The sequence below is a fragment of the Callorhinchus milii genome, unplaced genomic scaffold, assembly GCF_018977255.1.
Source record: "Callorhinchus milii isolate IMCB2004 unplaced genomic scaffold, IMCB_Cmil_1.0 Scaffold5, whole genome shotgun sequence".
Lineage (NCBI taxonomy): Eukaryota > Metazoa > Chordata > Chondrichthyes > Chimaeriformes > Callorhinchidae > Callorhinchus > Callorhinchus milii.
Genome location: NW_024704746.1, coordinates 18,623,539 through 18,637,649, shown reverse-complemented (window position 1 = coordinate 18,637,649; position 14,111 = coordinate 18,623,539). Strand labels below are relative to the sequence as shown.

Sequence of the window (14,111 nt, the reverse complement as noted above, 5' to 3'; positions counted from 1 at the left end):
AAATATAATTCAATGGGTTAGGAAATGTGAGACTTCAGAATATTCTGCTATCTAAATCTTATTTCGACCTCTGGTAACTAGAAGGACTTTTCTCTCCTCTGCTGACAACAGTGACTTATGCTAGAATATAGTTTTATGATTGCTGATACCCTCTGTCATGTTTCCAAAGTGACGATAGTAAAACTCGCATAAGTCTTATTTTTATAAATCGTATAATCAACAGCAATAATAACAACTACTTGCATTTATATAGTGCCCTTTACTCGTGGTAGGCTTCCGAAGCGCTAATAATCTAAGTCGTACATGCACTCGAGTCCCATTCAGTTTCCTACCAAAAATACTTAATTCTTTGCACTAGTCACATTTCGTTAAAGAAATCATCTCCTAACTTGTAACGCCGTTAGCGTACTTACTGCCTGCATTGAATTGCGGGAAATGTTCTGACCCGTCAACACGTGCACTTACTGGCTGCACTGAAGTATGCGTGCGCAGTGTAGATTATTGATTACATCGGATTTTATATGATTTATGCAAGTTTACCTATAACTCTCACTTCACGTAAGTCATTAAATGTTATGGTCCTGACTGATCCAACTTATGTGAGTTTTTTTCCTTCATGTGAAAGTCTAGAGTCTTCTGTCTTGATGATCTAGACAGTATCATCAAGCTATGAGATCAATATTAGCCAAAATATGTACCAGCGCAGTTCTAGGTGACTTTGCAGATTCAAAGGAAACCAGCTATAAGGTACTTAAATCTGTTGTTAATTGAGCTAAAGGTATTTTGAATGATGATAATGTCATTAAATGTTTGTCTCATCAGGTGGCGACAGACAAGGTTACAGAGAAATTGAGTTCCACTCTCTCATGGGTGAAGAACACAGTGTCTCACACTGTCAGTCAAATGGCTAGTCAGGTGGCAAGCCCATCTGCAACATCTTCATCCCTACATACTACATCCTCATCTACAACACTCTCAACACCAGCACTCTCACCAGTATCACCAACCCAGCTCAGTCCAGATGACCTGGAGTTACTTGCCAAGTTAGAAGAACAGAACAGGTAAGTCTATGACTAACGTTCTCTTCCAGACAAATAATAATATTTGTTTTGTCCATACAAGTAAGATATGTATAGATAAACGTACCATCCTGGTATAGAAGAAAACCATATGGACCAGAAGGTTGCATGCTTGATTGTCCCATTCTAAGTCAGTTGTCTCAGCTGGGGAATATTTGGGATATTGAAATAAGCTGTGCCATCCCTGGACTAAAGTGGGGGGAAAATCAGCAGGGTTCTTGCTCACTCTCCACTAATGCCTTCTGGAAAGTGCCTAGGAATCTTTATTGGGTCAGCTGTTAAACATTTTCTGTTCAAATATACTACATCATTGATTGTCTACACTGTGTATAAAGGTGTGGCAGATGGCAGCTATGGCTGCACTGTGGCCAACTCCAAACCTTGAGTTGAAATCCTCTTTTGATTTTATTCACATTTAGCTGCCAAATCCTGAGATTTCATTTACACCAAACGGTATATAAGCTATAGTGTAAACTAATATTGAACTTTTTTGGCATTCATTGTCAGTATTGGTTGCTGCATATCAACTGCAACACATTCAGCTTTGAGGAAAAATGCCACAATTCTCCAACCCCAAAAAAGGCCCCTCCATAGATACACAATATGGTAGAGTCTGCTGTTGAAGGTTAGGGGGAGGGGTTTCATTTGTTTAAATTGCAGATAATTTATTTGTTCAATTGAACTGGATTATGTAGGACTTGAGCCTTGTTTTGAAGCTATACTGTGAAATTATGAACCTCACACGGTAAGGGTATTTTCAACTAAGCTATCTTTAGTTGTTATAATGCTGGCATTGCTGTGAAATTGCCAAAAAACAGTGAATACAAATTCCAGCAAGGTTGATCAACTTATTTGGAATTGCATTTTGTTTTCAGAGTCCTAATGTTAAATAGTTCTGTAGTTCTAAATGCTATCTAGTATTTTTAAGCGTGGGTGTTCAAAGTTAATAAGCGCAATTTTTCCCATGTGAGCTTTTTAAAATCTGCTAAACCCAAGCAATAGTTTTTGTTAAAATGCACGTGTGTGTGTGTGTGCACATGCATGTCCATGTTCTTAAGACTTCCATTGTCAATGAGATGTGGTGATAGAGCTGGGGTTAATTTTTGCCGATTTGAGAGGAAGTGTTCAAAATGTTATGCAAATTTGTAATTTTACATGGGCCCTTGTTGACCTGAAACCCAAACTACATGTCCTGGGGTGTTTTTTGCTTTTAGGAAATGGTCACTTCTTTGATGCTTCTGGTGACTGACTTGCTATGCTGGAAGGTGATCCTTAAGATGAATTAATTGAATTAAATGGCATTATTGGCAGTTCTGATAACAATAAAGCAAAATATCAACGTTTTTGCAAAAAATAGTGATGGATGATTTATTTCACCTGCATTTTCAAGATCGGATTTTCAAATTTAATCATATGCTATATACTTTGGAAGCGTTATTGTTTTACGATTGTAGTTGCAGAATGGTCATTAAGTTGGAAAGAATATATTTACCTTTTTTTTAACCTCTGGTATTTTATATTTTACTATATTTTATATTCCAGTTTCTTGAGAGAACATGGTGTGCTTTTCTTTTGATCCTGTGATGTTTTTTGCAACTGGGTTATCAGTGTTTAAGTACTTGACTACCTTGCAAGTTTGTACTGCAACCTCAGTATTTGCGTCTGCAAATGATTAACAAATATATATAGACTAAGGAGGTTGTGCTTTTTGGCCTTTCAAAAAACTGAAAATTAAATTTGAAGTACAAGTACTGCTCAGTTTTGTACATTTGAACAAGACTCAAAGGAAGATATTTAGTTTTGATCTCAGTGAATGTGATCGTTTTGGTCATTTTTCTTTTTGACTGCGCCTTTGGTCACCTTCCTCCCCCTCCTCCTTGGCTCGGCCCCGGGATCCGGTACTGTGAAGCGCTCTGAGACGCCGTCCGGAGTGGAGGGCACTATATAAATCCAAGTTGTTGTTGTCCCGATTGATGTTACGGTTGGTGCAAAATCAAAATTAGCAGCACAGCATTTTCACCCAGAGAGGAATTGTTAATCAATTGAATCACCATGAACTTTTTACTGTGTTAGTTTTGTTTTGGTTATTTTGCACTGTGTCACTATTCACCAGGGGTAAATTCCTTGAGATTTGAAATAGGAAAGGAGAGATGACTTTGTACTGAGTTTAATACAACAATAACTAACAAGGGTGCTGCTTTTGCTTGCATGTGAAGATTTGTCATCTGTCACTGAATTACATTGTCAGTCATGAAAAGGCTCCAATTACTGCTTTAACTTCACAGATGTCATGCATAATGTATTCACCACACCCCTGAGTATCATATTTCAAAAAGATTTATGATGGATACCAATGGGCTTGTCACAGTACTGATATTATCTTTGTTATATTAATCCATTGTACTTGTCCCATATCCATTTTTTTACCACAGCATTCACAATGAACAACAACAACAAACTTACATTTGTATAGTGCCTTTCACGTCGGGAGGACCGTCCCAAGGCGCTGGACAGACAGAGTTACGGACCCGAGCTGGGGGTCGGGGTGGGGGAGGGTGGAGGGCAACGGGGGGAAGCAGGGAGATCGAAAGCACCGTCGAAGAGGAGGGTCTTGAGGTGGGTCTTGAAGGTGGCGAGGAAGGGGCCGAGACGGAGGGACTGTGGGATGGAGTTCCGAGGGTGGGGGCAGAGTGGCAGAAGGCCCGCACGCCAATAGTGGGGCGGCAAGGTGGGGGCCATAAAGCAAAGATTGTATTTATTGTAAAAACCCACACTCAGGCTCCAAACCTTATAATATGATCAAATACAGTGTGTATATACACGTATATACATGTTCGATTCAGTAAATGAAGCCATATAATGCTAGTTTAACTGACACATCACAAAAGATTCAGAAACTTAAAACAAATATTTCCAATAATGTCAGTAGCCGGATGAGTCTATATCTGTGAGGTTGCTGCTGCTGAACTCATGAAAGCTTAGTCATAAGGTAGTGGAACAAGTGAAGTGCAAATAATGAAGAACTGCATATACTCTACCTACTCTCATGTTCTTATCTCTCTTCCATTCTCAGAACGATAGCACAATAAAAGCACTTGAATACCTCACACCTGCTGCAAATTCATGTGAAACCCGTGGGTTATATTCGTGTCATTAGTTCACAGAAATACATTTGTAAATGTGGTCTCCGTGTCTAAAAATAGATATATAAACTTGCTTGAATATATCTCAAGAAGAGACATCTGTAAGTATTGGTAGATTTGACCACCATAAAATAGGTAACTCAACTGAATTGGTACAGGTACATTTAAATATTACGTTCAAATTATGAGACATTTGGTTTGGGGACTAGATCTCAGGATAATGTGACTGAATGTGTCTGTGATTCATCAAGGAAATTCTTTTCCTTCCAGTCCCAAATAAACTACTGAAGAAACTAATGGAAGAGTACATTTATTTATGAATTAAGGCATTTTAATGTTGTCAAAAATGCTGAGGTTCTGGTTTGCATCTATGTGGCCTCACCCAAAGTTATGTTGTTTTTACGGAATAGAGTTTCATGGAAGTCGCTGTTGGCTTAACTCCAGATTTAGTTTCAAAAATAAATTGCAATCAAGAGTAATTGCACACGTAAATGATGCTAAATATACCAAGCTCTGCGCAATAGCATTATGTCATTATTGAATTATTAACAATACATTCAGTATATAATGGATTGCTTGGCTAATCTTCGACCACCTAACAACCAAACATCTGGATTCCCTCAATAAATAAATGTAGACCATAATATGAATTGCTATAAAATAGGATAAACAAAGAAAAAAATGTTGAAACTTTGCCAATGTTTGAAGCTAATCTGAATAGGCATAATACAAAGAAAAACTGTTTAAACTTGTTTGGAAGGAGTTACTATACAACTTGTATAGCCTGACATTTAGCTTTGTTAAACAAAACATATTTTTGAACCATGTTCTCTGTTGTCATTACGTCGAGGCTCAACTATGCTCGACGTGGAGTCCTGTAGCTCAGTGGTTAGAGCACTCGCCTTGCAAGCGAGACACCTGGGTTCAATTCCAGACAGGACGAAACCTTGGGAAAGTTTCCTTACTTCACACCCTAGTAATAATCCCTCCAAAACAAAACAATAATAAGTTGGTCATTTTCAATCCACAACTGTTTTGTGGGACACTGCTGAGCGCAATTGGCTGCCGCATTTTGCCCACAAATATACAATCAGTTCACTTTATAGCATATTCTGTGAAGCACTTTGAGACATCTAAAAGATGTGAAAAGCGCTATACCAAATGCAAGGATTATTACTATTATTTTTCAAACTCATTGCTTGTCGGCCTCCACGACTCCTCCTTCCACAGGCTGCAGATCATCCAGAACTCTGCAGCCCGTGTCCTCTCCCTCACTAGGCTCCGCGACCTTATCACCCCCATCCTTGCCCGACTCCCCTGGCTTCCCATCACACAGAGGATAGATACAGTTCAAGATCCTGGATCTCACCTTCAAAGCCCTCCATGGTCTTGCTCCCCCCTACCGCTCCAACCTCCTAACCCCCTACCAACCTGTTCGCTCCCTCCGCTAAGCGGGCTCCGGCCTGCTTCACGTCCCCTGCTTGCTTGCCCCACTATTGGCGGCCGGGCCTTCTGCCACTCTGCACCCACCCTCTGGAACTCCATCCCGCAGTCCCTCCGTTTTGCCCCCTCCCTCACCACCTTCAAGACCCACTTCATAACCCTCCTCTTTGACCGTGCTTTCGATCTCCCTGCTTCCCCCCCCTCCCCCACCCCGACCCTCAGCTCGGGTCCATAACTCTGTCTATCCAGCGCCTTGGGACATCCTCCCGATATGAAAGGCGCTATACAAATGTAATTTTGTTGTTGTTGTCATCTTTCTTCCATTCTTCTACTTTCTATTTTCTATTGATTTCTGTTAAAAATCCAATATCTTAAACCATTTGATTCTATGCACTGCAACAGAAGTCGATGCGTTTCACTTTAGATGTATTCTCTGACTTTTCAAACCTCAGTGTATTAAGTTCCCACTCTATAATGAGCTTTGTTCCAAGGGATGTTGGAAATTTTAAGGACATTAAACGTCTCAGTAAATGTATTATAAATTGGTCATTCACTTCACTCTGCAAATTGGCTGCTGCCTTTACCAACGAATGCAGACAGTACCCTTGACACCAATAATCCGTGAAGCATTTCGAGACATTATAGGCACTATATCATATGTAAAGATTGTTATTACTACTGTATTGTTCCTTCCAGGAGTCAGCTAATGGAATGGAAGGGGTGAGTGGTAATAGACAACTCTTCTTCATCCTAACCAATCAATATAACGATGGCAAATGCAAGGATTATAAGGATTTGATTAGTATTGCTGATAACATTCGCATTGACTGGAAACTTTCAATGAATCATAAATAATCCTATCCAAAGCCCTTTCTTTCTCCACCTTTGGAATGTACCGTTTCATTGTGCACAGATGTTGAATGTTTCTGTTCCAGAAAGCATTACCATACATTTACTTGTATTAAAATTCATCTGCTATTAAACGCACAACTTCATTGAGTGCTTGTGAATGGGGGCAGATGGGTGGGGGCTTTGCTGCTTTATTGCTGTACTTGTGTATCTGTTGCAGCTACACTTGCAACGAAAGGATCCAATATGGAATGTAGATTGACACACAGACAGACATTTCATCTTTATCTATACACACCTGGGAGGACTCCTGTGGGAGGACTTATTTTGGCTGTGCTGTTCTTTGAATGGGCAACTCATTTTGGTCCGCTGTTCTAGTCCTTTCAGCATTGAAGTGCAGCCGTTCTTTGTTCTTCAGTTTCATTTTAATGGGCCTTCAATCTTTTGCCTAGCATTTTAACTTATCCTTGAAAGGTTTGATTTTCGCTTTATATAGGCATCTTTACAACGATAAATATAAATGCATCATTTATAATGGGACGTCCTCCCGACGTGAAAGACACTTTAAAAATGTAATTTTGTCGTTGCTGCAGCTTAGCTTCATCTGTGTTCTTTACTTTGTTCCCGCCGCCGCTTGGCTACATGCGTGCTCTGTGACACAGGATGCCCCAGCGCCACGGTCAGCCGGTGTGGCAACCAGGTGTAACTGCAGTGCGTGCGTACATACGTAGGCGCTCTGTGACGCACGATGCCACAGCGCCACTTTGACTCAGAGACCACCAGGTGTAACTGCAGCGAAAAACGCAAAACTGAAATACATTTTAGGCTACAATTCATGAACGATAGGAGATACCCCAAAACAAATATGCCCATGTGACTCCTAGATGCAATACCTTTCCGATGAGGTATAATCATGTCTCTACATCAATCCGTTATTGACATGCTTCTTGAAACACACACAGACTTGTTTTATTAGTATAGATCATCAGTTCACCAGTCAACCAAATGAGATTCCACTAAGGCAGCAATAGGTAAATGTTTTCTGCGCAGAAAAAAACCTGTGCGAATAATAACATGATGTTGGTTGCTGTGTTTTTGGTATCATGGTACATAAAAGGAAATATTGAAATTTTATTCGATGACTTAAAAGTGTGAGAAGCTTATTTCCAAACTCAAAAAGTAAAAATGAAACTTGAAAAAAAACTCTTGAGTATTATTACTTTTCATAATAGTACTCAGTACTGTACTAAGATTTTTTTATGTAGAGTTTGTTCCAATGTGTAATGAGAGAACCTGGTATTAATGTTTCACATATCCAGTTCAGAGTAACCTTTCATTTGATCTCTGGGTGAAGATTGTTTTACAGATGGTAAATCTTATCTGATTTGCGTCATGCCATGGACTCAAGCCAAGTTACAGATAGTGATTGAGAGGCATCAAGTTACGTAGGGTAATAGAATAGGCAACAATTATAAAATAGTATTTTTAAAAAAGTTGATCTTTCTTTAATTTATTTGATGAAGCACAATGTACATAAAATTTAATTGTCAGTCAATTGCCAGAAAATAAATTTTCAGTGTTGTATTTTGTGTTGTTCCATCTTTGCTGTATTTTATTCAGGAATACAAGTTTTATTTGGATTTGATGGTTAAAAAAAACCCCAATATGCCCAACCCTAACTATTATTCAGTGACCTCTGCTGGATGGTGTGTGTTTGTGTTTGTTTTGGATCAAATTTAGCTGCTCCCACAGTTCAATAGCTGGATAGTATTCTGTACTCACTATTGTTTGACTGGAGGGCTGGTGCTATGAAAAATTGTATCCTAGCATGTTTTTTCAGGAGAGGAGAGAAAAGGGGAGGTGTGTGAAATCGGAAACCTATTAAAAATTAGAAGAACAGCTTTGCTAGTTGCACACAACTGCTTTGATGCAATATTTTCTGCAGTACTTAGTATGCGAATGCCCATTGCTATGCATTGCACAGGTCTTTAAGCATGATTTCATCTAATATTCTCTGAAGATAAACATGAGAAATGAGAGTCAATACAGCATTATTCTGTGGGAGGGAATTAATGCTTGCATAGCTTATTTGCGGCCTCCAGTGGAGAAACAAATGAATTGTAATAGTAACACTGGATCTGGGTTCCAAGCATAACCTGTTTGATAAGCTCAAGTAGTTCTTAAGTGCTGTCTGCTTGTAGTTATATTTCTTCCTGTTTTTTTCCTAGTTGAATGACAAATGCATTCCGTCCTGTATTTTTTAAGTCATTCCCTCTCATTGGGATCCCTTCCATGCTTTATTCTATTTTCCGTTTGACAAATCACTTCTGAGCTCCTGATTCTGTTCCTGGAAAGTGTTTGGCTATGGCCTGTGGTTGTTTATCTTCATTTTCTTTCGTACTGCATGGAGAAGCACTTTGTGTCCTGTTCAGTGAATGCTCTTGATGTCTTACCTGAGTTTGAGAACTTGCTGTCTAGGAATCACTGGCATGAGCCACCTACACCCTTCCATTTTGCAGTGAATTTGAGTCTGCATCTCAAGAAGATATCAATGTTTAGTGGATCATTTGGAATACTCCATTTTTGTTTTTGTTGCATACAGACTTTTGGAGACCGATAGCAAGTCTTTGAAATCAGTAAATGGATCTCGTCGAAACAGTGGATCTTCCCTTGTATCTAGTTCTTCTGCTTCAAGTAACCTCAGTCACTTGGAAGAAGATTCCTGGATTCTTTGGGGAAGAATGGTGAACGAGTGGGAAGACGTCCGAAAAAAGAAAGAAAAACAGCTAAGGGTAAGACGCGTGAAATTCCCCATGCGTTGATTTATACCGCTTGGGATGCTCAGTCGTAGAGAAAAACATTATCCTCCAAGAAGGGAGGGGCTATTAAAAACTTTTCGGGTGTACAATTGTGGAGGAGAACACTATCCTACAGGAAGGAAGGGTGGTTGTGTAACATAAATTAATTAGATTTTATTCTTAGGGATTACTATGCGGTGAAGTTATATATCAACTTTCACCAACAGTAGTATAAATATTTTGCATTGGCCAGGAATCAAACCCGCGCCTCCTGTGTGGAGGCGAGAATTCTACTGCTGAACCACTAAACATGTGTCTTCTCCTTTGAACACTCTGCCATTTGGTTGTCCTAGACAAAGGCTATGTGAGATGTATTGTTTTCAGTTCTGCATTAGGAACAAATGGTGTTTTACGATTTGAAAACCCAAGATCCAGAAGCTTTCAGTAAAAGCAAAACCCATTTTTTTATAATCCTGTAGTCCTGTAGCTCAGTGGTTAGAGCACTCGCCTCTCAAACGAGAGACCTGGATTCGATTCCAAGCAGGGCAAAACCTTGGGCAAGTTTCCTTACTCCACACGCCTAATAATAATCCCTCAAGAAAAGAAAAGCAATAATAAATTGGTCACTTCAATCCACGGCTGTTTGTGGAACGCTGCTGTGCGCAATTGGTTGCCGCGGTTTGCCCACAAATATACAGTCAATTCACTTTACAGTGTATTCTGTGAAGCGCTTTGAGAAGTCTAGAAGACGTGAAAAGCACTATATCAAATGCAAGGTTTATTATTATTATAAACAATTTCTGTACCTTTCAGGAACTTGTACGAAAAGGGATTCCTCATCATTTCCGAGCTATTGTGTGGCAGCTCCTCTGCAATGCCCAAAATATGCCCATCAAAGATCAATATTCAGACCTCCTGAAGATGACCTCTCCTTGCGAAAAACTTATAAGAAGGGATATTGCCAGAACGTATCCAGAACATGATTTTTTCAGAGAAAAGGATAGCCTGGGACAAGAGGTTTTATTTAATGTTATGAAGGTGACAATATCATCAAATATTTCACTGTTTAAAAAGTGCAACTTCTTTATTCCAAGAAATCAGAATGCTACATTTACAATATGATGATAATTTAATTAGAAAACTACATTTTTAATGGTATTCAGTTTGAACTACAGTTGTTATAGTTGTTATAAGTTCCTTCCGCTCAGCTTTATCTTCCACACACAGAAAGCACTCCTCTCAATCATCTTTATAATGTTTGATATGCACATTTAGCGTTACTTGGGCAGTTTTGAGTTGTGGGACTAAATCTACTAGAATTAGTTAAATCTTTCCAAAACTTATTTTATATCAACTGCTTAGATCAGCAGAGACTGAGGAGACTTTTATTCTATCAACTTGGGCTTGATGTAAACCCAAATCCCAAGGATGTAGAACTGTATTCTAAACTACTTAATCCTCTATTAGCTTATTTTATGAGAAGGGTTAAATAAATATTCCAAATTGTCTTTAAAAATTGCAGTGATGTGAACAATTTATATGTCTTGTGTCTTGTATGTGGAAATGTTGAATCTAAAAATATAATATAATGAATAAGGTTTTAGCAGTATATTTTATTTCCTTTTGTAGGCTTATTCACTTGTGGACCGTGAAGTTGGTTATTGTCAAGGAAGTGCTTTTATAGTGGGACTTCTTCTTATGCAGGTAAATATTTTTTCCCTGACAGACTATCCTCTTGCCATTTGCAAATCAAATGCAAGGTTTTTATTATGATTATTTGGATTGGTTGATGTTTCTAGCATTTTCTAATACCAACACCAGTTTACTTTCTAAGTAACGGCCTGTCTAGAACCATACAAAATAAGTGCATTTAGTAAAACCTGAAAGTCATTTCTTTCTATATTTGTATAAAATCTAATCGTGCATCCCCTGCAATTAATATTTTTATTGCATCTTTTTCTCAAATTACTTATGAGCTGTCATTTTGGGAACAGTACTCAAAAACGATAATGGAACATAATTCATTTTATTCCAAATTAGTTTAGAAATTCATCATTTTATGGTTGTGGTACAGTACAAGATGCTTAGAAAAGATGATGCAAATTATAAAGATTTATTAAAGTTCTGCAATTTGTACATTTAGTTCCATAAAACCCCATTTTCTGGGAATGTGCAGCTATCTTACTGGCAGTTAGACTGCAGTACTTAATCTGAAATTTACCTTCAATTCCTGTGCAATTTTTTAAAAACGTTTTTCTGAACTGTTTAGTGTTCAACATAAAACAAGCACTCAGAGAGCCTACCCTGCATGAAGGGAGTTATATAAATGCAATTTGTTGTTGTAAAATATTAACAAGAAGAACTAAAGCTGATGAAGGAAATTTTGTATTAAAAGTGAAGTTGATATTTGAGGCATGAACTAAAAGAAGTGTTACTGGTTGTCACGTGAATTTCTGTGATTTTTGTTTTCTGCTGTGAAGATGCCAGAAGAAGAAGCATTTTGTGTCTTTGTGAAGCTAATGCAAGATTACAGGCTTCGAGAGCTTTTCAAGCCCAGTATGGCTGAGTTGGGTCTATGTATGTACCAGTTTGAGTGGATGATACAGGTAAGAGGAAACAAAAATACATCTGAACCACGATTGGATAAATTTAACACATCAGTTTAAAATGATTGTTACAGATGAGTTAAATTGACCTGATCAGTAATATTGAAAAATCCAAGTACAAATTTTCAATCTCCATAATTAAACGTTATAAAAACTTCCAGAAACATATGCAGAACTCTCAGTAAAGTCTCAATTTTAGTTTGGAGACTCTTTAGCACTGTGATGGGTTTTCAACTGACCTTAAATAAATGTTTTTTTTTTGTCAAACGATTTCTGTGGTCAGGAACCAAACCACAAATTACCCAGTTAACAGAAAGGGACCACAAAGGTTTGAAATATAGTCATTACAATATCATATGGTTTTAATGTGCATTTGTATAGTGCAATGCAGCAATGCCACCCCTGCAACTATAAATCAATTTGTGTTGTGTTCCATACACAGGAACAGCTACCAGAACTTCAGGTGCACTTTCAATCCCAGAGTTTCCATACCTCCATGTACGCCTCATCCTGGTTCCTAACTATTTTTCTGACTACATTTCCACTGCCAGTTGCTACAAGATTATTTGACATATTCATGTCAGAGGTAAGTTCATTTTGTAATCAACAAATTAGTAACTGGATAATGAAGTATAGCACATGCTAAGGGAGCCTATTTCCAACCATGCACCTTGTTAGATAAGGGCATGTGTTTTCTTGTGAGCGAGAAGCAAGAAAATAAGATGTTTTTTCATAGTGTTTCTTCAAAATTGTATTTCTGTGTTTTACTAGGGTCTAGAAATCGTTTTTCGTGTTGGAATAGCTATTCTTCAAGCCAATCAGGCAGAATTGATGCAGCTTGATATGGAAGGAATGTTACACGTAAGAATGAAGTGAACTTATCGTGTTCACGGTAAAACTTTGATGTTATTTGCAAGAAAATGCTGCAGTTTGTTTATTACTGCATTGACTAATTCATTTGTGCAACTATTCCCTTCAGCACTTTCAAAAGGTCATTCCACATCGATTTGATAGCGGTCCTGACAAGCTGATCCAAGCAGCTTATCAAATTAAATACAACGCAAAGAAGATGAAAAAGTATGTTTTATTAAAGCTGTATTTTGATTAGATACGGTATGCAGAATGTTGAAGAGGCTTCCCAATAATATTGCTTCTATAACATACTTTGAAAACTATTGAATTTGCTTGATTCTAAAACAGGTATATTTCAAAACAGTTTCCACAACAGATTCACAGATTGTAATCGGCCTTCTCCTGTTGTTTATTCTATGCTGTTTAGCCTTTCATTACAACTTTTAGAATTTTTTTCTTTCATACTTCCTTGGATACAAGGATCCAAACAGAAGTATGGAGACAGTTATTGTTAAAATACTTTGCTCCAATATTAGCCTGCCACAAAGTGAATAACAAGCAGCGTGATTAGAAACTTCCTTCTCTTTTCAACTAGTGCCATAGAATCTTTCATGACCATTTTAATAGGGACCTCAGTTTAATGTCTTATCTGAAGCGTGGCACCTCCAAGAATATAGCAAACCCCCAGCATTGCATTGGATTTGCAAATCCTGCACTTTGAAATATCCTCCCAATGTGAAAGGTGGTGCATCAAATTGAGGATTATTTATTTATCTAATTAAAGTGGTGCGTGCATTCCCTCTTCAAAATGTGATTTTGCATGTCATACCAAATCAATGTAGTTCCTTATGTTTTTATGAATTTTGTGTTAGGTTAGAAAAGGAATACACTACATTAAAAAATAAAGAAATGGAAGAACAAGTGGAAATTAAGGTAAGTTTATTATTTCAGTTATATTGTCATAAAATGTTGAAAGTAATATTGTAAACTAGATTCACGTACATTAAGCATGCATCAAGTTGCAAATTTAGTTATCTGAGCACATTTAGTAATCAATTTGTTAGGTGCATAATTTCACTACATGTTTTCCTTTTGAGGTACCCCAAAGGTTTGTAAGTGAAATTTGAACTGGTGATTTATTTTTCAGTTCAGTGCATTAAAATTATTTCTGGTACTCCAAGCTTTCTATGCCTGAATTAAAATATCAGTACATTGCTGACAATGTAATTTTTACCCACGTGTTGGTTTGAGGACATGGTAAATTTCTGCCCCTGTCTCCTCCAACTGGATAATAAAATAAAATCAAGGGTAAATTCATATATAAATTAGATATTACTTCTT

At 37.8% G+C, this 14,111-nt stretch overlaps 1 protein-coding gene across 6 annotated transcripts in view; it reads left to right on the top strand.

Annotated features, from left to right (window-relative positions):
- Positions 1-14,111, top strand: part of evi5b (ecotropic viral integration site 5b) — a 63,197-nt gene that overhangs the window by 12,123 nt on the left and 36,963 nt on the right. For 5 of the 6 annotated variants that reach the window (XM_042335220.1, XM_042335218.1, XM_042335216.1 and 2 more), the window contains exons 2-10: positions 823-1,061; positions 9,117-9,306; positions 10,126-10,350; positions 10,942-11,016; positions 11,793-11,918; positions 12,361-12,504; positions 12,690-12,779; positions 12,898-12,995; positions 13,643-13,703. In XM_042335220.1, coding sequence (XP_042191154.1) covers positions 904-1,061; positions 9,117-9,306; positions 10,126-10,350; positions 10,942-11,016; positions 11,793-11,918; positions 12,361-12,504; positions 12,690-12,779; positions 12,898-12,995; positions 13,643-13,703 — 1,167 coding nt within the window. In that variant the 5' untranslated portion in view covers positions 823-903. Of the gene's footprint in view, positions 1-822; positions 1,062-1,725; positions 1,825-9,116; positions 9,307-10,125; positions 10,351-10,941; positions 11,017-11,792; positions 11,919-12,360; positions 12,505-12,689; positions 12,780-12,897; positions 12,996-13,642; positions 13,704-14,111 lie in introns of those variants that run through there. The other variant, XM_042335219.1, reaches the window with a different exon arrangement.